We start from the raw sequence: 25,954 nt of genomic DNA on the forward strand, positions 1-25,954 counted from the left end.
TTTGGCTGGATTCTAAGGCATTTCCCCTTTACACTGATTCCCACTACCAGGGAAGTTGTTTATGTTCTCAAACAATGACGCTATAAAAGAGAAAGGGTGGAGTGGCATTCAGATTTTGTTTTGTTAGTGGGGGTGCAAGTCTTTGCTATTAAAATATGAGCTCCTGGGTTTGGCAACGCTGTTTAGAAGCTTGCAGAGAAGCCTGCACACAGGCACAGCAAATGACGTGCCACCTTACAGCCTGTAACAGGCCAATGCACATTCGTGCCTGTTTATGCAGAAATAACTGGCCTAGAAAGAGGTGTAGAAGATACCAGAGGGGCTGATGCAAACTAATAAAAGCAGTCAGGAAAAAGCTTTCTGGCCTAAAAGTAGCATACTGAGAGGCTAGGTTGTTTGGAAAATGAACTTGGCTCCATTTCACTTGAAAAACTGCTTTGTACTGGAATGTATTGGTTTTTAATTTAAAGCGTGTGCTGTGCTGTGCCATTTAGGGATGATCAGGATTGCTGTGTTATAGGAAATTTAAATTTTCTTATGTGCTGTTTGTCCATTTTATTCCAAATCAGCACAGAAACTCTTGGAAACTTATTTTTGTATATTATTTTGTTTGGTCATGAAAAATAAAAAAGTCACTACCACTAATTTTCATGTGAGGGGACAGCACTATCTGTCACATTGTCTTTTTCTGGGATAGAAAATTTCTGCCAATTCTATTTCCCTCTGTGTATGAGAAATGAATGTATTTTAAGACACCTTTATGGGACACAGATTGAATAAGTCAAACACGCAATGGGAACTATCCTGTAGCATCAGGCAAAACAGGTTCCTTCTTACTTAACTTGTATGAAATACAGAATTACCTTAACAGCAAGGCTACAGGTCTCTCACCTTCTCCACCCTATTTACTGCCTCCTTCTCTTGACTGAATAATATAATCTAATATAACCATTAATTATGACAGCTTTCAGCACAGGCTTCTTTATTATTTGATAGTTTTTGTTTTGATTTCATCTAACCTTAGCAAAAAACAAACTCTAAAGAGAGAACAGATCATGAATAGTTATAGGAGTTCATTATTTCACACAGCCATGGAGGAAGAGTGTATTTTTTATAAAGTCTGTGGTATGCAGTGGTTCCTTCTGAAGGAAGCTATTTTCCTGGGTAGCTGCTTGCTCACATACTGCAGTGCCACTAATTCCATTAGCCAGACCATGTTAAAAGCTGCTGAACCATCATGCAAAGGATCTCCTGTCATCAGGGGCTCTGCACTACTAGTAGTGCTCAGCACAGGTGCTTTGGCTAGTGTGGATCAGCAGCTAGAAACTTCCTGGAACACTCCTTTTGATCCTGTATCACCCCTCCTTACCACTCCAAGATTATTTAAAAGTGACATTACCCCTTGCTGTCCACCATGTAGATGTTCTCCAAACGCTGTGGTCCTTGCAGTAGCTCCAAAAGTCTGATTGAATTATTGCACAGGTTACACAGAAGGCTTTGTGGTGTGGAATCATTCAGACACTTGTTCCCAGCCCAATTTAGCTTAGGAAAGTTCACTAAATCCTTTCATTGCGCAGTAAGAAAGTTCCTTCACTAGCCTATGCCTGCCCTCCCTTCCTCTGGATTTCTAGGGCAGCTCTCTAAGTAGTTCCTACTCACAAACCATGGAGTTGGCTGTAGTGTTTGCACCTGGATGTCTCCCTGGTGACAGCCTGCTGCTTTTGCTGAAGGAGTGGCCACATCAGTGTGCCAGACACTCACTTTAAAACCTGTTCCCAGATCCTGGGCTCTCCCTCCCTTCTTGGTAATCAGCCCTTTCCCTGCAGGGTGGGGTGGAGCTGCCTTTTTCCTCCTGAGTAAGATTATTAACTCTTTTTTTCCCTCCTTGACTTGGTCTGAAGGTGGGACACACCTACAAAGTGCCTCATGCCCCACATTCACTGTGTCTGATTTCACAGCTCCATTTCAGATCTTTCAAGAGATGTGGAAGTATAGCACTACAAACTTCAGCACTGAAGATGCACTGTTTTGTTTTCAGAAGGTTGTGGATAGTAGGCTATGAAAGTGGAAAAAAAGAGAAATTGTTTAGTGCAATGTCTTCTTGTAAGATGACTGCATTATCAAAAGGAAAATTAAAACCATATGACATTTAAATACACTAACAGCAGAGGTAAATCAGCTGCATTCAGAATAAATGAGATAAAACTCATCCTTAATTTATCTGTGCAAAGAACCCTTTGGTATTTCTCATCTGTTTTGTCCATTTGCATTAGGTCTTTATGTGAAGTACTTCTGGACTCCAGAGCAAAACAAAAGCCTCAGTATTAAACATCTGTGAACTTTTCTTGCAGCATCACAGGTTCTTTCCACAGAGCATCACTCAGAAACAGGATGAAGCATTGATTGTTGCTGTTAAGTTGTTAGTCAAATGGAAAGAAATGTCTGCATTTGCCAAATGTTTTGCCTTTATACATTCAGAAACTTTAGTTTCTCATCTCTTCCAAGCCTCTGCACCAGTTTGTTTTAGGCTCAGTCTGTTTTCCTGTGGGCTGAGTTCATTCCCATTGTCTGGCACTTGCTGCAGGTGAAGTTGGTTTCACAGACAAATGTTGTACCTTGGCTGAGCCATATCAACTCCCAATGCCCTGGTAACTTCTGGCACCTGAGTCCCAGCTTTCCATGCAAAGTCATGCCTGGCTCATGGCTGAGCTGGAGATACTGTGCATGCAGCATCTTGAGAACAGTGCAAGGCATTTTGAGCAGCTCTTTGCATAAAGGGAACTCTGTGAAGGTCAGACTCTCTGTGAAGGGAGGGAGCTGTGGCTGTGGTAGAAGAACTGGGGCCTCAGTGGGAGGCTGACAGGAGAGTTTTGGCTGGAGGCAACCCCTTCCCCAGAGGGCTCAAGACAAGTCTCAAAGAAGCACCAACAGCCCAGGGCAGGCTGTACAAGTGTCCTGCTGATAAAAGATCCTGAAGTTCAGCTTTGCACCACCTTTAACCTCTGGTGACACAGACTGGAGCTCCTCATTTAACCTCACCTTGCAGGCTGCAGCTTCAGGGCAGACAGGGCTGAGGAAAAGTGCCTGCTGTGCTGTGGCCATCTGTGGGCACTGGGGAGAACCACTTAGGTGGGCACTCACTCCTTTTTCCAAAAGAGTGGAACTCTGGCAGCTTTCTCTGGACCTGACCCATGCTGGTCCCAGTGCAGGCTGAAAGGTTGTCTCCCGTGAGACAGACAACCAGATCTGTGCCACGGGAGACATGAAGGACTTGTCTCCATACTGTGGCTATGTATTTTCCCCTAAATAAATAATCTTTCTGGAACTCAGACCAGTGCTATTTGTCCAAAATGTTTGTTTGATACTGAAAGTGATGTGGGGTTTGTTGGTTTTTTTTTTAAGTATAATGATTCCAGAAAATTTTGTGTGATCCCACTGATATCTACACAACACCTTCATAATTCTCCTAAGATTCAGGAAGGGATTTTCTAATTGCCTGTTCTTTAGATGACTTCCTCCTTGCAAGAACCAAGCTGAACTTGGTCCCAACTTGCTCTTAGCAGACTGGATTGAATGTAAATGATTCATGGGAGAGGTATCAGACTGAAATGTTTCTAGTACAAAAGTAGAGAATGACGCTCATCTTGTCACATCACTAAGCAGGAACTTACAGACTTCTCTTCAGGGCTATTACTTTGTTTGGAATTTTAAATTGTGGATCCTGCCTCAATCTGTGACTCCTGGAAAACTTGTTAGAAGTTAAAAAGTGTATTTCAAACTGTTAGTGTTTCCATATGTAGTTCAGTCTCCATAGCTGTTAATGAGCCTTTTTCATGTATGAAGACATTTAATTCATAGTGATTTTATTTTTAGAAACCTGTTGTTTGGAATCCCCTTGCCACAGCTCTGGTTACCACAGATGGTTATATGCAGGCTTAGTTTCTGTCACCAGATCTCTATCACTAATATATGTTGTTAAGAGGAAAGAGTTGATGCAGGTGTATGCATCAAGTCAGTGTGGAGAAGGAAAATTCTAATCCATACCTGTCTAATTTCAATACCATAAATTGAAAAAGGGTCCTTTCTGAGGAATGTACATATGTTTTGAGCACGGGTCCTTTTTGCAGACCCTCTGTGCCTTTGCTCCTGCTGCGCATCATAGACTCATCTGTGCAAGGCTGATTAAAACTTTCAGGATTTAGAAAATGTCTATTATGTTCAACAACCAGCTATGGGACAATCTCAGGGCAGACAGATGCTTCACAGTGTGGTCTAGCTAGGCCAGCTGCACCAAATTTTTTAATTCTTTTGTGCTCCCATTCAGCAGCCACTTCATGATGGACTCCATTTCTAGACCCATCACTGAGTTTTGCCTCGATCTCTACAAAAAGCTCAACAGAAGTGCAGAGGACACAAATATTGTCTTCTCTCCTATGAGCATCTCTGTTGCCCTGGCCCTGATCCATCTTGGTGCAAAAAACAACACTGCTGCTCAGATAGAGAAAGTGAGTATGGATGAACCACGGTGAGGTGCTGCCACACCGCTCCCTGTTCCCTCAAAGGAAATGCTGGGCATCCCAGCACAGCACACGTGTGAGTGACTCACAGGAAACCTGCACCAGGGCAGGCACAGGTGCTGCCTTCGCAGCTGGTCTTGGAGCACTGTGATCCCTGCCCTCTGCTGGTGCGAGTCTCACCCTATCCCCTGCAAGGGCTGGCTGAGGGGAGATGATACAGCACAGTGGGGTGCTCTGGCTCTCCCCAAGCCTGTGGCAGAATGTCAGGCTTTATTTCAGAATTATGGACAGGCGTTTCCTCTTGTGGTTGCTACGAGAATCCTGAGAGTGGGAGTCTGGGTGGGCAGTGGGGGGAGCTGCAGACACCTGAAGGAAGGGATTGCACCTGGGTGGCTGAAAGCATTAGCTCACCTGTCCCTTAGGATGTTCAAGAATCAAAATGTCTCACCCCACAGAGACCCAGGTGGGCAATGAGGAGGTGAAGAAGACCACCCCTCCAGTCACTGTGCCTTTACTTTCTGCCGTGCTAGTTCTGATTTCTACAATCTTTTGTTTTCTGTTTTTATTCTCTCTTTCTTCTTCTCTACCATGGGTGGTAGAAGACCAATAATCTTAAGGCAGAGCTTCTCACCAGGGTGTGGTGGGTTCACCTTTGCTGTGGCTGCCAGGTGCCCACCCAGACACTCTGAGTCTGTTCTCTTTGCACAGAGACCACCCCTACAGCCCCCTGGCTACCATAGCCCTGCCACATCACTACTTTAGACAGGGACTCCTGCTTATTTTAGGAAAGCAATGGGAATTGCTCAATATCAATATCCTCTAAAAAATAAGAGTAAGTCTATGTATGACGCAACATTATTATAATAGAAAAACTGCTGAAAATTTTTCAGTGATGTATTTGCACAGTAGAAACAAGGACTGGTTTCCATTAAGAGCACTGTGGTTTTGATCTATTTCTTAAGCTGATGCTAATGTTAAGAACAATGCAAGAAGCCAGTTTTGGTGCTTTTAAAGAAAATTAAGTTTCCTTACTTAGGGCAACTTTTTGTTTGAAATTTAAAATAACTGTAGCAATGAAAACACAAATCAAATATAGCAATGAAAACACAAATCAAATAGAAACATTTTGAGGTAGTGAAGAGAAACATTTTGAGGGATTAAGTGCAAGTTGTTCTTGGTTTGTTAATATAGAAAAGTGAGTCTGAACATGACTGTGTGAACAAGTTCAAGTCTGTCATTTCAGCTGATGAGCGAAGCTGCTAAAACATCTCTTGTGAATCTACACCACTTATCCAATAGGGGACAGCAAAGCATTTAAACAAGGAATTTGGTTTTATCCCAGTTACAACTAACATAACTTGACATCTTCACCTGCAGGTGCTCCATGTCAGGAAAGCTGCAGGAAGAATGAGTCTTGGATCTGATCACGAGAGTGCAGCCCCAGAAATGGAGCCAGAAGGAAGCCTGGAGAGTCAGTCTTCCTCCTCAGAGGTGTGTCCTGGGGTGGGGAGCCCTGCCTTCACTGGGTGGTAGGTTAGTGCAGGTAAAACTCTAGGGTTTGCCACTGGAGGGAGTCAAGATCACATGCTCAGAGTCTGCCTAATCCTCTAGGAAATGAGGATTAGGAAATGACTGATACAAGGTTTTATTTTATTAGGGGCCAGTAAGTCAATACCAAAGCCTTCAGTGATCTCATCTGTAGGAGGATCAGGCTACAAAGCTTGGACTAGCTGGATTTAAATTCAGTACAGCAGGAATTAGCCTTATAGTGTTATCTAATTAAGATGCAAATTAGCAACCAAAGCTGTACAGAGGAATCATTTTAATTGTTGTGTTTGTGTTACTCCCAGTGTAACAAGGAGGGAGACCTTAACCATAAAGTGTTCCAGGAGCTGCTTTTGCAACTACAAAATCTTGGTGAAAAGTACGTTTTAACCTTGGCCAACAATCTCTTTATGCAACAAGGATTTGAGCTCCGGCAGGTAAGTCACCTCCTAATTGCTGTGGCCATGACCTCAAGCTTCCCTGGAACTGTGAGCCTCTCTGTTCCCCCCTCTTGTGTGTGTTTTGGAGCACATGATGTGCTCCATGGAGCTATAGCTCTTGAGGCTGTCAACTTTCCATACTTTTATTAAAAGAACACAAAAAGTAAAAAAACCCAAACAGAAAAAAACCACCCTGTGGATATGAAAGGCTATAGAGCAAAAATAAAGCAGGAATCTGATAAATTTTGGCACATTTTTCAGATGTGTGCATTCAGCCAGAGGAGAACCTACGGCCAAAACCAGCCTATTCAATCTGTCTGTAAACTACCTACTTCAGGTCTTGTGAGTGGGACAGCTGAGGCAGCAGTAAGCTTGGGGAGGGTTTATCTCCAAGAAGGTTGTACAGATTCATGCACAGGACTGCTCTGCTGAGCTTCTTGCTCCTTTCCTACTGAATGACTGAGTGGTCTTGAGATTACTTGGTATGGCTAACTTGTTAGTCACATCTTTGCTTTTCTGTTAATTGTTTTGATACTTAAGCACCAAACAACTCGTCTTGATTTTTTTCTGTTTCGTTAATTTTTTTATCCAAACCTCAGTTATACAGTTCTCCATGACAAGACTCATTCTTCTGATTTTCTTTTTACTTATTTACATTTTTGACCTATGCATTAGAATCTTTTTTTCAAAGATCTTCTGAATAGACTTCGGATACTTAACATTTCCAAAATGAAAATTTGCCTTATAGATTCAACAGGTCCCTCACCATTTCTAAAATACTATCAAGAGATTGATTTCTTTCAAAAGGCAGTAAGTGCTTAATAGATTTGACCAATTCATAATCTTTATTTTGCTTTACAGCAATATCTAACGTGTAGCAAGGAACTGTATGGAGCAGTGCTGCAAACAGTGGACTTTCATGGTGCTGTTGAAGCTGCCAGAAGAAAAATTAATGCTTGGGTTGAAAGTGAGACACAAGGTAAAACAAAGCAAAACTATAGCCATTCTATCCCTGCCTTGCTACATGGGTTCAACAAATGAAATTCCAGAATAGGATGTTCACATTTCTGTGTGTTCACTCTTATGCTGTTTAAGGGTAGCTTGTCTTCCCATCTGCTCTTGAAATATTAGAGTAAGTTACTGGCTAAATTATTTATGAGTTAAAGATATGCTTGCTGTCATTTTTTTTTTTATTCCCACCCTTATACCTGGCCTGATAATTGCAGTAATAACTACAAGTCTTGACTAGACAAACTGCTCCTGCAAACAGCCATAAATGCAGATTCAGAACACCAGGGGAAAATCTGGTGACCCTCATCCTCCCTGGCTGGCTACAGGGCAGAGGAATCTATCTTTTGTTTACCTACATTGTTTTTTTTCTTTGAATAAATCGAGAACTGTGTTTCTAAGTTTTTCGAAAACTAAGTTCACAGACCAATAGAGTCTGTGAACCACAGAGTCTCAGTACAGAGTCTTAACCACAGCTAACAAATACTTCTGTGTTTCAAAATTCCTTTTAGGCAAAATCAAGGAACTCTGCACCTGGTGTGATTGATGGACATGCATTGCTGGTGCTTGTGAATGTAATCTACTTTAAAGCATCCTGGGAGCACAAGTTTGAGGAAGAAAAAACAGTTCAGAGGGATTTTAAACTGAATCAGGTACACCTGCATTCTGTAAATCTTAACATTACTCACCTTAGATATTGTGAGCATTGCAGCAAGCATAACCATATCCAGGGCTGAGCTGCCCTGTGTGTAAGCTGTGGGTGCGTTGGGAACTTAACTTGCCTCCCCTGTTGTGTTGAGGTGTTGGTAAGAGCTGTATTGCCTAACTGACTGTGTAATTTTCTTTTTAATAGAATAGAAAGAAACCTGTGCAGATGATGTATCAGAAAGGCAAATTTAAACTGGGCTACATTGAGGAGGTGGGTGCTCAGATCCTTGAACTCCCTTATGCTCAACAGTCACTGAGCATGATCATCCTGCTGCCAGGGGATGTGGCTGATGGATCTGTCCGTGGGCTGGAGCAGGTAAGGCAGTACACATCACAAGCCAGGGTTGGATGTCAGTTGTCTGGGTAAAGATCTCGATTTTTCAAAGCTTCTCACCTATTTTAATCTCATTTTCCTCCCCATCTTATAGATTGAAAGCACAATCACCTATGAAAATTTAATGCTGTGGGCCTCCTCAGAGACCATGTTTGAGACAACAGTGGAGGTTTACCTGCCCCGATTCAAGCTGGACGGCAGCTTTAACCTCAACCAGGTTCTACAGGAGATGGGGATGACCGACATTTTCACTGAATCAAAAGCTGACCTTTCTGCAATGACGTTTGCAAAGTCTCTGGTGCTGTCAAACGTTGTCCACAAGGCCTATGTGGAAGTCAATGAGGAAGGCACGGTGGCGGCAGCTGGCACAGGAGCTTCCATTGCCAGGAGGTCTCTGCCTCTCACAGAGGTGTTCATGGCTAATCACCCTTTCCTATTCTTTATTAGACACAATCCTACCAATACTATCACTTTCTTTGGCAAACTCTGCTCACCTTAAAATCAGGGCTGTTTTCTGACACTGTGAGGTGTACCTGGATGAAAAGCAGAAATTGTATTTTTCTCCCAAATGCTTTCTTAATCCTTTGATGGCTTGCTTGTGCTTCAAAATAACCACTGCAGCCAGTTTTGTTTAGAACCTATGAATTAAATGGTCTGCCACTAGGCTCCTTGAATTGTAAATATTGATCTGAATCCAGAATATGAGTAAAGTTAACCTTAAGCTTGCTGGATATGGATAACACTTTGTTTCCTTGATGTGCACATGGGCTCCTGGTGACAATAGGGTTGAGGTGGGAAGGAACCCCTGGAGGTCCTCTTGTGCACCTCCCCTGCATGAGCTGGGCCATCTACAGCTGGTCTGCCCAAGAGCAAGTCCAGATTCCTTTTGGATATCTCCAAAGATGGAGACTCCACCACTTGTCTGGACAACATCTCCTAAGTCTCTATTGTCAAACTGAGAATTTTATATGCATGGCGTCTGCAGGAACAGGATACAAACCCATGTATTTCTAAAGATGGTTAATTAATTCATAGTATAGAAGGCTGTCTTTTATATGGGGATGAATCAAACTATTTATCCTAGGGTTTCAAAGAACAGGAAGAAAATGGTCCAAAACATCCCACTGAAGTTACCAATGTGGAACACTGTAGCAATGAATTTCCAAGAAATCTGTTTTCCTTTTCCCATGTTGTTGACTGGTGAATTTAGAAGTTCTGAGATGCAAATCTGAGAGTCAGAGCTCTCTAGCTCTCTCCATGCTTTGAAGAATGAGGAAAGGTTTTTTAAAGTGCAATATAAATAATGGAAATTACAGTTAAACATTATCTGGGAATGCTTGTGGGAAAAAAATTAAACTTCTTTCCAGCTGATAGGGAGACATCACTGATAACTTCCTGGTTTAACATAAGTGATGTCTTCCTCAGAGGGAAATTACATTTGTAATGTGCTTTTGAAATTTATATATAATGGAGAATCAGTGAAGAACATGTTTAATGCACAGAATTATAGATGGCTTCAGAAAGAAGAAGACACACTACAAAATGATATGTCTCTCCTAAATAGAATATAGGCTGGCTTTAAAGATGTACATCCAAAAAGCCATCTGAAAGAAAAATTCCCTCAACCAAAATTTGTAGGCATTATGTTTGCTCCTTCTGTAAATTTTCTAGCAGTTAGCATTTTCCTTTGCTTGCTCTGATCTATCTTGATGTGAGCAATTAGATGCTTTGCCCATGTTGAAATTCAGGAGCAAGGTAAGATGAGGTGTAAATTCCTGGAGAGCATCTAGTGAACAGATTCAAAGCAGACCTTGAGAAAGCTGTTCAAATACGGCTCCTGAAAAACACCATTACAATGACTCTTTTTTTTTTTTTTTTTTTTCCTGATTTTTAAATTCAAAATAGTACTTAACTTCTGTAGTGGAGAAATTCATGTGGCTCAGGAGGTGAAGGGCCTGTATCCCCTATCCTTGCTGGAATTCAGGCCTGCAGCTCTCAAGAGAATGCACCAAGTGCTCTCAGGCACTAGGCTTTAGCATAGGCTGTAGGGCAAAACTGCCCACCTTCGTTTTGAAGTCCTTACATGAAGGAGTGCAGCTTAAAGGCACAAGAAGAGAATTCCAGGACTGGTAATTTTGCAGTTCAATAACTGCATTATAGATGAGTTCTGGTTTCCAGGGTCTGGTGCCATTCCTGTTTTAGTGCAGTAACAGAGGAAAAAAATTATCTGTATGTGGGTGTCTATCCTAACTAGAATGCAATGGAAGAATTTTTGTCTGTATTTTTCTGATAGCATGAATTTTTCTTCACTTTCTTAATGTCTGCCTAGAAAAGAACATAGTGAATGAAGTAGGTCAGCTGTGAGCTTCCTCTCAGCTCTTCAGAGAGTGCTGCTGTGCAGCTTTTTCATCTGAATCCTCAGGCATGAAATTAGATATTCTTAGTTATGGGATGGCAAGTCACAGCTTTTGTGTAAGAGCACTGCCACCTACACATCTCCAAGATTATTTTGCAGTCCTCCCTCACTTGAGTGCTACAGTTTGGAAACAGAGTCCAGCTTTTCCACGCACTTACTGACAGTTTTAAACATGCCGGAAAAACAGCCCCAAAGGACCTCTCTCACCAGTCCTGATGGATGCCTTATTTTCTTGTGCAATGCCTCACAAGGCAGGTAGCTTTTAGCACAGCCCAAGTTACAGCCTGCAGCCTCAGAGCACCAGCTGCTGCTTTGCCTCCACTCACACCCTGACAGCTCCTTTTCCAAGAGACCCCCACTGCAGCCCACTCTGCTGCCTCTCACTTCTGTCCCCTGCAATCTGTCAGCATGAAGCTCTCCCAAAAGTGGGCCAGCAATGACCAGTCCTGCCTTTTCCACAGCCCTCAGCATGCCCAGTGAGGAATCGTCTCACTAAATTGTAGTGGGATGACCACTGTGGGGAAAGGCTTTCTCAAACTAGAGTTTCATAACAGGAAAAGTCCCCTCAGCCATATTTTCAGATTATATTCATGTAATAATTGCATATTGTCTAGTGGGGACTTAGCTGCATTTTGTCCAATGGGTTCAGCTGCTGTTCTTCTGTGAGAAATGTGATATTTTGCCCAGAGCAGTGCTGAGCACAGTGCCTGCTGGCCTAAAATAGAGGCATTGTTCAGCCCACAGACAACAGAAGGAAACACTGTGGAAAAACTTACTGCTGCTTGTGATGCAGAGCAGCCTCCAGGGTTGAAGGACTTGGCAGCATGGAGCCATTTCCTTGCTCATGGGTGGTGATGAATATGAAGGATCCTGGAAGTCATGCCTAAGGGCCTTTGGTGTATCTCTTGTACCCCAGACAGGAACCACTCCACCCTGCTGCCTTATTTGCTTGTTGGTTTGCTTGGTGCAAACCTTCCAGAGATGCAGACTCACAATGACTGTGGAGCTCAAAAAAAGCCTCAGGAGGCCAACATACATTTCAAGCCATAACCATTGATGCCTCAAGCTCCCCACACTGTTCTGCTGAAACATGTGGGCTAGGCCTAGGGTACAGGAAATCAGACCCATAGCTGGAGTACAGCAGCAAACATCCAGAACTGAGAACCTCAACTATGCTCCCATACCAGTGTCTAACTTCCTGTGGTGTTGTGAGAAAAATCCACATCCAGTATGATGTACTTTAGTGAACCACAGTGTCTGAAGCTTGGTCAGTGCTTCTAAACCATGTAGCAGTTCTTGCAAAAAACCCAGGATATTGACTGCATGACTGTGTTTACACAAAGTACAGCCTTTAGAAAAAAATGGAATGGAGGAAATTAAAGTGCCTGTGGAGCTAGCTGGAGCAGATAGGGGAAGAGTTTTCTTTGTGGAAGTAAATGAAGGATGAACTGAGGCAGCAGCTGCTACAGGGGTGACCAAAAGAATGCTTTGCCTCCATAATTCCTTATATGTTCAGCTGTATTTCATCTGTTTCTCGTGTTGATCTTACACAATCCAAGCAAGAACGTTCTCTACTTTGGCCTATGTTGTTCCCCCTAAGGGTAGAGCAGGTTCTGCTTCTTTCTGCACAAAGAGAGCACAATACTGTGGTAGAAAGGAGTGAGGCATAAATAACATGTTGCTATCAAGTTCCACTGATATTTCCTGGTATCTATATTCTTGAACCCGAGAAAAAACACCACATTGCTTCTGCAAGACAACTGGAAAAATTATAATGGGCCTTTCCTGTTTAGAGCTCTTCTCAAACCAGTGAACACACTCAATGGAGCTTATTTAATTCTTATTTCACTCTTAGCCATGAAAACTCCCATTGTAGTGGGGTTGTCTAAAGAGTTGGATGATGTGCTGTGTAAATCAGAGGTCCAGCATGATGCCTTCCCTCCTCAGCCACACGACAAGGCTGATGCTGGAGCCACATACGAGGAGGTGTCACAGGCCTCTGTCCCCAACCACCAGGTCCCTAGCTAGAGACAGCCCAGTTATGAATCCCCCGCTTTCCTGCGACGTGTCTCCAGTAATCCCATCTCCAGTGCCTAAACACCACCATGAGGGGAGGCTCTTGGCTGCCATGAAGGCAGTGAAACTCACAGGTCATGTTCATGTCCTGAGCGAGTCTCCATACAGATGTTGTGCATGGAGATATGTAAAGATTTGTCCCACACTCTTTTCCTCAGATACTCTTCCCAGGCCCTCCCTTTGGAAGCAGTAAAGTGTGGCAGCAATAAAAACATTCAAATATTTAATTGGTATGGCTTTTTGAACCTTGATTTGAAGGTTACCTTAGGCACTCAATGCTTTTGAACATCTGCCATGTCTTGTCTCTTGCCTGTTGCATTTCATCCCTGAACTACAGGCACAGTAGGTGTAATTTACCACCAAGAACTTGAATGTCTTTCACCTTCATTTCTCTGACCTGTCATTCTGAAATCGCTATGAAACTTTCTAAGAAAATTCTTCTCCAGTGCTCTGATGTTTGACATGTGCCTGAAAAACCATGGTCCCTGGAGACCATGAGGTGTTTGGCCTTGGAGGAAAATTGTTCTGTCTATAGTTTCTCACCCTGGCTGTTCTATGACCCTCTGCCTGATGAGTGGGAAACAATCTTACTGGACAATACAGACGCGACTGCTGAAGGGAAAGTATTTCTCGATCCAGAATTCCATAATGGATGAAAGCCCTTCTAAAGTACCATAATAATTTCAGAATATACTAATGCAATTGTCTCATGTCTGCTCTGGGGTGCACTGAATGTGACTGGGATGGAGCTGACTGTGCTCATAGCAGCCTATGTGGTGGTCTTTTGGGATTTCTGGCTAAAACAGTGTTGATGTATTTTGGCCACTGCTGAACTGTACTGCAAAAGCAATTCTGGTCTAACTCTGGACTAATTCTGCCTACACATTTTTTTTTGCAATTATACAAAATGTGTTTATAAGCTGTTAAAACATCAGTGGTGGAGTTAGGATAGATTTACACTCATGTCTGAGAACAGAATTCAGTTCCAGTTCTCTAGCTGAGCAGGAAGAAAAAAGGGCCATCTTGAAGTCTCAGTTTAGAAATGAATACAAAGTTTTGTTTCTCCACAAAGCACAAAAGCAGACAAAGGGAGAATATATTTATGGGTACATCCTGTTTCTGGTTTACAAATACAGGAGGAAAAAATTAACCACGTCTTAAATATACAGTAAACTTCAGCTCTGTGCGTGAAGATGTGGGAAGCTTTCCCAAATCTCAAATGAGAAAGCTTGCTGGCAGGGTCAGAGCTTTGAAGTCACCTCACAGGCATTTGATGGTGTTCCAGATCCTGTTTACCTCCCATGGCTTACTAGTAATGTTTACTTTGTACAAAAAAAAAAAGAGATTTAGGGAAAGGGCCAAATGGCACTTTCCCCCAGCAGCAACACTGGCTGTGTGTGCTTCTGTACCAGGGGATCTCTGTTCCTCTGGCACACAGAGTTGCAAGGGAAGTGTTGTGCCATGATTTCTCACCCACCCTTAATGTCCCTTCATCAGCATGCTGTAGTTAGATACCTGCCTTCATCTGGAACAATGTGAGGCTCTTCTGTGTGTGAATTTCACTCAGGTGTCCCAGGCCAAACACCAAAGCTATTGAACATCGTGTTCTGTCAAGACATTCTTGTTTGCATCCAGTGGTTACTCAAGAACACAATAGCAGGGACTACTTTACGTGTTCTGCATGAAATAGTGGTTCTTGGAAGCATAATGCATTTAAGTCAAGTTTTCTTAAATATCTGTGCAGTAAAAGCACCTTGCCTAAGGAAAGATGTTGGTAAGTGATGCTGGTCACAGGTTCCCCATTAGATTATACACAAATGTTTACAAACAGCCAGGATACAAGTATCTGGGAATCACAAGGTGATATGTCTGGGGTACAGGCAGGCCAGAAGAGAAAAGGACTGTCAAATTTTATCCAGGATAATATGAGAGCAAAAACTTTATCAATGGTAAAAATCATTGGAACTGAGGGAAAGCAGAAATGTGAAGAGATATAGAGAACTTATTTTCAGGACAGTTCAGTAGTCCTTGGTTACCCCGGGCAGGTAGGAATTTGAATTGCAGAATGAAGAAATAATATATTGTACGAATTCCATGGCAGCATGTGGAAAACATAGCATTTATACGTCTGTATTATTCTGTGGCCTGAAGAGGAACCTTTTTCCATGGAAACAAATTCTCTTTTCACACCTCAATTGGAGCTGAGTCACTTCACATTGACTGAAAATTTGACTCAGTGTTTTCAAATTATTCATCTGCCTGTTCTTCACAGTGCTTGGCAGCTTAGGAAGGGTATTTTCAAATCTCATTTTGTTTTCAAAACTCAGTTACTAAAAAAAAATATGTGCACAATACTGGCGAACAAGCTCAATTTCCGGACCTATGATACATCTGACTTCACGAGCTGTAAGGACTGGCAAGAATTTCTGCACTAACATTTATGCAAATAATATATGGGACTACCTAGCCACAGCATAATTTGACTAGCTATGGAAATCACACCACAAGGATTGTCACAGGAATGAGGAAGAACAATTATTTTTAACATCCAGACTGATGGCCAAAAGCAATACCTTTCTCCTCAGAATAGTGAAAATTATGCAATGTGCTACAGGGCTGAGCAGCCCTGAAGGGTGTTTCAGGTTTCCAAGTCCATAATTTGGTAAAGTAGTTCTGTAGCTAACAATACCCACAGGTTTTGGGTAGTGTGATTAGTGTAATGTTAAGTTCCTGGTAATGAGTACAACTACAATAATTACATTTTATGACCAGGGAGACACTCCCAAACACTACATCTTGTACAAAGGATAAATTGACTAATAAGTATTGGAACAACTTAGCCAGTAGCACACATTCAAGTTTAAATATAACTGAATGCAACTGCTTTAATTTAGAGTCAGGACAACTTAGGACAAAGCTGAGTTAAAACTGCAGGAATAAGGAAGAACAGAAATGCAACAGAGATTTGAAAACACTTTGTCCAGAACCTTCAAAAACAGGTTCAACAAACACCTATCAACTGTAATCTAGATCTTTCATCCCACCTTAGGGCAGCAGATGCACCAGGAATCTCAAAGATCCTTCCAGTCATAGTCCTGTCATTTTTAACCAAAGTTAACAACAACAGCTCCATTGCATGAAAATATCTGTTGTCTTTTTCACTGTCTAAGCAATATAGAAAAACAACCTCTTTTTGAAAATGCAAAGGAAATGTCTTACTTTCTACTGCATCCCACAATGATGAATGACAGGAGAAAGTATGTACTGAGGCAGAGGAAAGAGAGGAATACTTATAGACGTTCTGTATCACACAGTTTTAAAAAATGCTGCGCTTGCTATTAAAGAAACTTGGCTTATAAAATGACTTAAATTGCCACAAAGAAATTATATCCAGAAATACTATAAATGAGATCACTCATAATGCCTGAATCAGCATTATAAAACATAATGCAGAAATATTTATCTGTGTAGTCATAGCACCTTACACTATGGAAGTCTATTAAGGAGATAGATGCACACATCCCTGCCTACAAATGTAATTTCCTGTTAGTCAAAGCTCGTGAGAAAGGGTGTGAGCAGAGAAGGTGCAACAGGCAGAACTGGCTGTATTGCTAGAGCTATATTTGGATGCTGATAAGTGAAACAAAGATTAAGACTATTTTGTGTCATGTCTAAGTTTCCCTGGGGAGTAAAGGGGGTTTATTGCAATTGTGGAAAAGCTTCTGGTGCACAGAGAAGTTCAGTTGGAAAAATGACAGTGCTGGGCTCAGCTTTTCCCTGGCAAGTTGAATGACCAGCATGAGGTGACTCAGGTCTCTGCAAAGTTCACACTCATCAATTCTTGCACCTTGTTGTCAGTAAATTCAGTAATGGAGAGTCAGCAGACAGCAATGCTATTTATAAGCTGACACCTGGTTTTCAATAGTTCTTGACTCATACAACCTGACAATCACAGAAATGAATATCAGAATCTGCTCATGTGGTGGTTCCCAAATGAGCTGAGACCATCAGCAACATCTGAAGCATCTCCAACTTCCTCAACTTCAAGAGATATGTTTTCTGCCATGCTAAAGTTTCTGTGGATCACCACAGATACTTTATCACTCTAATTGCTCTGATACATTGTATAATACTTGTTATTTGTTGTAGCAGATGTCTGACAAACAGGGAGGGGGGCCCTCTTGGCCAGTGAAAATCAAAGGAGTCCTTGTTTTGTTCTTGCTATTCAGCAACTCCACTTACTCACAGGCAACCTCAGACAAATCAGGTACTCTGTAATTACCACCTGAGCAGGGTGGTAGCAGAAGGTGCATTTTGTAAGATGAAAGGGGCAAGAAAAGCCTTTGCTGTCAAACTTGAGATCAGCCTCTGGTTCCTCGACAAGAATCTGCTTCCCTGCTACGTCCTGCAGACACCGACAGCAAGGGAAGCATATGGCTGCAAACAGTGAGGAAAAAGCTAAGGGAGAACTGGAGACATCCAAGCTTCGTACATTCTCTTGAAGCAAAGAATAATCACAAGGATTATGCTGGTGGTCTGTTCTGCTTACAGAGTGAGTGATTGCTTCTTGCTGTGATGTTGTGTTCTGCTGATTGACATCACAAGCTGGATCTTTGTTCCTTGCTTTGGCCTTCCTATGCTTATCTCATCCATGTAATCACCTTTGTGGTTTAAAAATCATGCAGAGAAGTCTTCATTCCCTTGGTCCTGGCTCCAGGGCCATCACAAATCTTAAAAAAAATGTGGCTGGAAAGTGAAGTAAAATGTCACTTTCAGCCAAAATAACTGCAAACAGATAAATGGTGCTGGGCAAAACTTATCCCTAAGGACGCAGTGCTATTTGCAGTCTTATGTAAATGTATGGAATTTTAGGTGTAGAAAGCAGGTCAGTCTGCAATCCATTCCTCTATGCCTTAAAGCAACTTTACTATGACAAACATCGGACCACTAGCTAAAAGGGCAGAAATTTGCATTCTTGACAGAGTAGTTTAACTATCTGAAACAAATTCTGTCAGTGCCTTTGTACTTGCAGTGCTTTTACATCTTCATCTTCCTTTCCACATGATGCATCTCAGCAACTACTTCTCTGTAACCTTTGGAAAAAGTCCTCCTGCTATTTATCCTTTCCTTTTAGCAAGGTTTTCAATGGAAAGGAATAAAGAGAGTCTCGTGATTCTGAGACTACTGTGACCATCTTCAATCCTCATAGCTTTTCTCTGGCCTGCAATGAACCTCTGCATTATTCAAAGAGCATGAAGGGAGTCACAGATCTGGAAAATGCAGTGCAAGTCCTAGTCCAGCCCTCTGTTCAACAGCAGGATGAGCTGTAGCTTTGCCTTTCCCAGCAAGCATTTGCATAGTGATTCTCCTCAAAACCTACAATTCAGGAAATCCTTCAATCTGCTTGAACAAAAGTTCCTGGAATTCTCAGACATTCCCATTAAAAACTATCTCTGCCTAAGCCACACTCTAACCTTCACTAAATTAATCTAGAAGAGAACAAAATAGCAAAGCAGGAGACTAGAACAACAGCAGAGAGTGTTCCTTTCTGGTAATGAAGGCCTCTCTAACTCCATTGTCTGTAATTTGTCCACTAACAAAAAAATTATTTGTGTGAAATAAATATCCACCAAATGGAAAAACGGAGGCATAGTTAACCTTCAGATTAATTCAAAATGAATTAAGAACAGAACTACCTACAAAACCAGAGAAACAACAAACAATGTTGAAGAAACCTGGAGAAACCTGTTCACCTAAAAGAGTTAAAAGTATTGGAAAACTAAGCAGGGGCTAAGAAAGTAGTGTATCACTCTGTGAGCATATTAGATACCTTGAGCTTTTTTTTAACAGATTCCTACACAGAAGAATGCATTTTAAGGGTACTTGTAGCTTTTAGCACATACCCCTGTGCCTAAAGGCCATGAATTATTGTGCTTCAGGATTGTAATTTTCCATTCACTGTATTAATTTGGATTAAAAATTCCCAGTGTTCCTGAAAGACAAATACTTGTTTGTGTCTTACTGTTCAAAAACCATCTCTTTTCTGTTCTGGGAGACACCTGGATGCTACACTAACTTAGAATGGTTACATCTTGTAGCTCCTACCTGTATGCTTATCCCCTCATATTCCACAACATTTTTCCTCCAATTGTGACTAGTACCCAAAATAAGACTGCAGAGAACAGCCCATCACCACAAGAAGAGAAACACCATCTGCCCAGTTCTGCACGGCAGTTCCCTGTCGGTGGCAGTGGTGAGTGTTGGGGAATCCATTCAGAGCAGGTAGCTCGGGATGCAGCTGCAGGCTGGGCTCTGGGTGGGAGCCCAGGCACGGGGCTGTGAAATGCCCACCCAGTGCAGAACAAAGGGCCCTGGGAGCTGTGGCTTGGCCAGGGAACTGGACACTCAGAGATGCAGCAGGAGCCAAGGACCTTGGACTTTCCCACACTTAGCTGGTGAGGGTATAAAAGGTGTCCTTTTATCCAAGGTGTCCTTTCTTTGGGGTCCCTCCTTGGAGGCACCAGCTCGAGCTGATAATTGTTATTGCACCATGATTAAATTATTTCAAGGATTGAGATGTCAGAGCTCTGTGGTGGTAAGGAAACCTGGTGTGACTGTGGGTGTGGGGGATGCAGCTGTGAAGTGGCCTTGATCCCAGCTTGGCTGGTGCAGATGTAACTGCTGGAGTGGCTCCTGGATGGTCAGGCAGGGCTCAGCACTGGGGAACAGGCTCAGCAGGTGGGTTTTTAGGTGACTGTGTGGAGAGCAGCCAGAAACCAGGAAAGCAAGCCAGATGCTTCTTTGGGAAATTTTCTTGTCCCCGTGTTAAGCGAGTTAAACCAGACTGCATGGCTTTCATTGCTTCAGGCAAAATCTGTGCAGGTCTGACTCTCTTGTTCTCAGGGCTTGAATCAACAGTGTGTTTTTAATTTCTATTTCCTCCCAAGAAATAGCTATGGGAAAATTCAAACTGAAAGGGAATTAAACCCCATGAGTACTTTATGACTGACAGGAAACTGCCTTCAGAGTTTTCTAAATACCAGAGAAGCCCAGTATCTGGTTGGATTCATGTGTAAATACATCTTAGTTGTGATAACTAAGTACGTGTTACAAAACAATGTTGTTAGTACTCAAATGAATAATTGCCCACCCACACATCATATCAGCCTGAATGTGAAGAAAGATAATTTCTCAGGAAAATAACACCAGAAATATACTACTTAATATTAGCAGGTTGCTCTGTCCCTGCTGCCTACGCCTTGCTGAAGCAATATAATGTCAGTGTCTCCTCAGAGACACTGACAAAAATGAGGACTAATGGCAAGTTCTGGGCTAAACTTAAGATACAGTTTAGACCAGGAGTGAATCAGTGGGCTGGTTATAGCAGTATAATTGTTTCTGCTACAAAACCTGTGTTGCATTCATTGGTGCCACTTCTGACATCAAAACACGACAAAATTCTTAGATTTTTTTTTCCAGGTGAAAAACCACTCTGAAATTGCCTTTGTTTTTAGGAGTTTGCTTTCTTTTTTTATTACTACTTAGATTTTTTTTTTTTTTACATCTTAGTATGCATTTAAAACTGTGACTTCTTTCTGAACTCCTAGGGATATAGAAAAATTTGAGATTCCACAACAGATCCCCTAATTATATGAACTGGTTGCAACAGACAGGAATGTGATTCATCATGAGTGAAATTTATGCTGCCACTGGGAGTGGCAATGGTTTTATATCCGATTGCTCCAGAAGCACCGTCAAGAAGCTCAAGTGTCCAGCTGACACCATCAGTACCGAGGAGAAGGTAAATATCTCCATGATCTTTAATTCTAAATGACAGAACTAGGATCTAAGGATCAGGATGTGCATTAGTAATATACCTCCTTTGCACATATATATGGCATGTGATATATTTTGGGGAAGTGACAATGTTTTGGATTACATTAAAATGTATGGGCTATGTAATGAATCTGTGCTTAACTTGTACAATGGTACTTCTAAACTTCTGCTTTCCAAGTGTGCTTCTAAAGAAGATTAAAATAATTTGCCACTTGTTCTGCTTGATCCTTATAGGTGCATAGCCTTTCTATAGTGCTCTATCTTTCAAATGTTTATATGGATACTTTAATTTTTCTTGAGTTATAGGGGAAATATGCTTACTACATGTGTGGAGGAAACTATTCAGACTCAGTAAGAATCCAATCAAATGTGACTTAGAATAGTGGAACTTCTAAAATACTGAACTTATGATCAGATGTTTCTACAACACTTCACTGGATGCAGGCACTGCATCTTCAATCTTTTAGTCTTTAATGAGAAAGAAACTCTGTTCTAGCTCTAAGATATGAAGAGTTTTGCAGAACGTTCAAGATGATCTGCTTGTAATAATTGTGATTGTAACTGAGGGGTATCTGGGAAAAAGAGTTCAAGCCACAGGAAAAAGAGTTTAAGCTTCGGATAAAAAAAACATGTCTGGAATTTTCTACTAATGCACAGTGTGTTTCTGTTCAAAATCTTACTAAGTGAGCCTATCTGTAGTTCCATTTTCTGTCAAACATATGTTTAGCAACCAGACTTAGAAGGACATGTATGTGAGGCACAGCTGAGTAATACACATAAAGTTTTTAGAGAGAAACAAAGAGTCAGATATGATCAAGGGTGTAATTAATAAGTGGTATGCCTAGAGGACTCAAGGCACAAAGATCAAGATATAAACTGTGCTGGAAGTTTGGTTAGGACAAAGTTAGGGCTAAGTGGCAAAGCCATAGCTATTTCTTGAGCTGGAGAAGTAGCTCAACTCAGAATACTGTTTCTGTAAATGCGTTTCTTCTGCTATTCAGGGTGCTGGTTTTCAGATTCACTGTGAAATCCCAAATGCAATGAACAGGGAATTTCCACAAAGTACTGAATAATTGAGCCAAGATATTGCAAAAACCTTACCAGGGCTTCTAAACATAGCAGGTGTAAAGATGAGAAACCTAAGTTGTTTTTACCCTTGTTTCAGGTGATCACAGTGCCACAATGTGCTCTCTCAGTGCAGCCAATGCGAAGTTCTGTCTTGACTTTTTCAGAGAGCTGAACAAAAGAAAAAGAAATGAAAACATATTTTTCTCCCCACTAAGTCTGTCAGCTGCCTTTGGAATGGTTGTCCTTGGAGCCAGGGGCAGCACACTTGAGCAGATTGAGAAGGTAGGGCTTTGCTCTGAAAAGGGAATGCTGGCAGAGGCTGATTGTACCATCTGATACAGTTCCTAAACATCCAAAGGGCTGATGCACACAGAAAGCCCTTTTAAAAATACATTATGCAGTTCCTAATACCAAATTTCTTCAGACTACACATTATTACTGAATTGACTGTTCAATGAATACATCAGTGCTAAAGAAAGCATTTTGGAGGTATCCCTGCACTCTCAGAGCTCAGAAGAGTTCCCTACCTTTAGTGTGGTTTCTTGCCTTCTCTGGACACCCAAAGCCTCCTTGCTCACATAGAAAGATTTCAAAGATTTCATGCACTCACCATCTCCTAAAACTATTTGTTCACTTGCAAGAGTTTTATGGTAAAGAGCAAAGAGGCCTTTCCACAGGGCCTGAGTCTGGCTGTGTTTTGGGATAGGCTTGCAACACTGCTTTAGCTTTGAAGTACCTTCACTCATATGCATTCACCCAACATTTACATTGCAGGTCTTTCATTTCAGAGAAGTTTTGAGCAGTACGAGACAGGAAAACAGATACCCTTCTGAGCAGGTAAGACACAATTGCAGCTCTGAGCTGAACCAACAGGAGCCAGTTTGTCAGCCTTTTTCCTTGAAGACAATAGCTTAATCAGAAAGCACAGCAGGGCTGATCAACCTCTCCATCTAGATTTGCTGACCTGCTTATTACTGTTCCTTTATTAATTATTTAAGGAGCCTTGTGAGATCACGCAATTCAACAGCTGAGCCTTCTCATTCTGGGTTTCTAACCAAAACAGCAGGGCCAATCTAAAATGGGATAAGTGATTCAATTGCCACCTCCAAAGGTTTGCCTAGAGAGCATGCCAAAGGACCCTTGGAGCTTGCTTCTCCCAGCCTCTAAGCCAACAGCCCTTTCCTTATTGTGCACAGAGACATCACTGTAGGGTACGGCGTGGTTCAGAGGTGAGAAGCCAGAAGGGGACCTGTTTTGTCATTCTGTACGTGTGGCACAGGGGGAGTAGGAGGTGGCGTCCTGGTGCATTTATTCCAGTGCCTGAGTCAGCTGGGTGGAGTAGGGTTTCTCATGGAGAGAGGCTGCAATTCACCCTCAGGTCCAACTTTGCATAGGAAAGCTCAAGCCTACCACGAAACATCTGTTTTCCTGTTTGAAGTGTGAAGAAGATGAAGGAGTCCATTCCCAGTTCCAGGCTCTGTTGGCTGAAGTCAGTGAACCTGGACCAGGCTGTTGTCTCACCATTGCCAACAGGCTCTTTGGAGAAATTACTTATCCATTCTTTCAGGTAAGGGACTGTGGTCTCCCTTATAACAGCTCCTAGGAGTGAGGAGCTCAGCAGAATGTTTTCCATCATGAAGCACAAAGGGACATATGCCTTTTTTACCAATTTCTTTCTTGCTGATCTACTACATGGAACTATCCTGAAGCCATGAAATTATCTATCTTCTAAAAATGATCACATTGCAATTTATACTTTCCAGCAATACTTGGACTCCACAAAGAAATTCTATCGAGCAGAACTGGAACCAGTAAATTTTAAATACACTGAAGAAGAAGTCAGAGACAAAATTAACTTCTGGGTTGAAAATGAAACAAAAGGTAAAGAAAAAATTGACAGGTTTTTTGGTTTGCAATTGAACCACTTACGAATATCACTCTCTAATTTTTTTCCAAAGATAGCAAGATTTTTCTATATTAAACACCTGCACTTTAATTTTTTCTTTTCAACTGAAAATAAATGTAGTAAGGAGAACAAAAATGCCTTGACTTCTTTGGTTCCAAAGCTGTACATAAATACTTGTCATTTGTCTGACAGCATTATACCACTTGTCAATTTAAAAGAAATAACTATAAATAGTCAAAGTCAGCTGATTGTCGGAACAAAGTAATAATTAATCTTAATTCATTATTTTTAAAGGTAAAATCAAAGACCTATTTGCTGCTGGTTTTATTGATCCCTCTACTGTACTTGTCCTGGTCAATGCTATATATTTTAAAGGAAAGTGGGCGGTAGAATTTAAGAAAGAAGACACTAAGGAAGCATATTTCCACCTGAACAAGGTACACTATGGGCAGGAACTGAAGCAGCTGGGGGATGGAGGTCAGATGTCTGTCTCCTATAATAACAGATGGGGGCTTTTCTCCTCTCTTTTGTCCCAAGACAAAACAGTGGTCTTAAGTGAGAACAACAGAAGACTGTATTTCTCTCTGTTTTCCTAAGCAAATATGAAAATGTTTGAACCAATTCACATCAGAAGTTCTTGTGCAGCTGAGATCCTTGTTGGACCAATTCCACTGAGCTCATGCACTAACTTTGTTGGGGATTATGCAACTAAGGGTGCTATTTCAAAAATAGTCTGCTCTTGAGATTGAAAGAGACGATTCTGCTTCTCTGCTACTATTTATGAACAGAACAGTGTGTGCTTTCAGGGAAAAAAGTATTAAAGACAAATTAGCTCAGGGGAATGTATACATTATTCATGACGAATTTAATTTATGGTTGCATAAGATGTATCAGTTTCCTCATCTGACACAGCAGAAAAAAGAAAGATATAATGAGGAAGTTGTGAGTAAAGTAATTTGGCACCATTAGAAAGGGAAATGTAGTTTTTATGCTTCTAAAATGGATAACTTCATTGGGACAACAGTTGCTACAAGTATATTAAAGCTGTGACCAGTTTAAATAATGCTTTTGAGCTGAACTCTAAGCTCAGGGCTGAAACCAATTAAAAACAGGGTGATAATTTCTGTATTTTCCATTTAATATGTTTCACGCGTTCCAGAACGAGAGAAGGAAAGTGCAGATGATGTTTCAAGAAGGATATTTTAACATGGCCATCGTAGAGGAACTGAAAACAAAAGTCCTAGAGCTCCAATACTTCAATAATGAACTGAGCATGTTCATTCTTCTTCCTGAAGATGACTGTGAGGACTTTACTGGCCTAGAACAGGTAACACTTCATTTTCTCTCTAGTGACATGTATAGAGAGCAATGCTTTAGCATTGCTCCAGTATGGTCAGAAGACAAGTGGGAAAAACTGAACTTCCTTTCCTTGCATTGATTATGGTGCCACTCATTACTCCCAATACCACCTTACAGCTTGAATGTGCCCTCACCTACGAAAAACTGGCAGAATGGACCAGCTCGTCTACGATGCAACCGCTGAGCGTGAAGGTGTACCTGCCCCAGTTCAAGATGGAGGAAAGTTATGTTCTCAACAACACTCTCCAGGAGATGGGAGTAATGAATGTGTTTGACTGGGGAAAAGCTGATTTGTCGGGAATCTCTATGAAAGGTGGCTTGGTTGTGTCCAAGGCCATCCAGAAGACAATTGTGGAAGTCAATGAAGAGGGAACTGAGGCAGGTTGTTCCATGGGGCTCCTTGCAATGCCTTTGTGCTGCCCAGAAACTTGTGAGTTCAGAGCTGACCGTCCATTCCTCTTCTTCATCAGACACAACCAAACCAACACCATTCTCTTCTTTGGAAGATATTCCTCTCCTTAAGTGGAGGTTATATTGGAAATTAGATCATTATTCCCACTTATATCCCAACTGGCAAGCAATAAGGATAAAAGACAAAACAAAAGACATTTTTCTAGACTTTATCCTAAAGTCTGGTTTGCTGTAAATAAAAAGACTATCTGAGAAGACTCAAATTAAAGATAAAACCCTAAACCCCATGAATCTTAAGCATATTTTACTTTTAGGAGGCATCATGAAAAT

The 25,954-nt window shown here is 41.6% G+C and overlaps 2 protein-coding genes across 2 annotated transcripts; both read left to right on the top strand.

Annotated features, from left to right (window-relative positions):
* Positions 1–254: 254 nt before the first annotated feature.
* Positions 255–9,051, top strand: LOC128942228 (serpin B12-like). The gene is made up of 8 exons (XM_054284536.1): positions 255–301; positions 4,325–4,505; positions 5,895–6,008; positions 6,368–6,499; positions 7,364–7,505; positions 8,045–8,163; positions 8,364–8,534; positions 8,647–9,051. The coding sequence occupies exons 1-8, from the start codon at positions 255–257 to the stop codon at positions 9,049–9,051; spliced, it is 1,311 nt and encodes a 436-aa protein (XP_054140511.1).
* Positions 9,052–22,062: 13,011 nt separating this feature from the next.
* Positions 22,063–25,735, top strand: LOC128942230 (leukocyte elastase inhibitor A-like). Its single transcript, XM_054284539.1, has 7 exons — positions 22,063–22,230; positions 22,723–22,785; positions 23,327–23,515; positions 23,712–23,829; positions 24,149–24,291; positions 25,014–25,181; positions 25,331–25,735. The coding sequence occupies exons 1-7, from the start codon at positions 22,063–22,065 to the stop codon at positions 25,733–25,735; spliced, it is 1,254 nt and encodes a 417-aa protein (XP_054140514.1).
* The last annotated feature ends 219 nt before the right edge of the window (positions 25,736–25,954 follow it).

This window comes from Melozone crissalis, unplaced genomic scaffold, assembly GCF_028551555.1.
Source record: "Melozone crissalis strain CALT ecotype California unplaced genomic scaffold, PUWL_Pcris_2 ptg000042l_1, whole genome shotgun sequence".
NCBI classification, from domain to species: domain Eukaryota; kingdom Metazoa; phylum Chordata; class Aves; order Passeriformes; family Passerellidae; genus Melozone; species Melozone crissalis.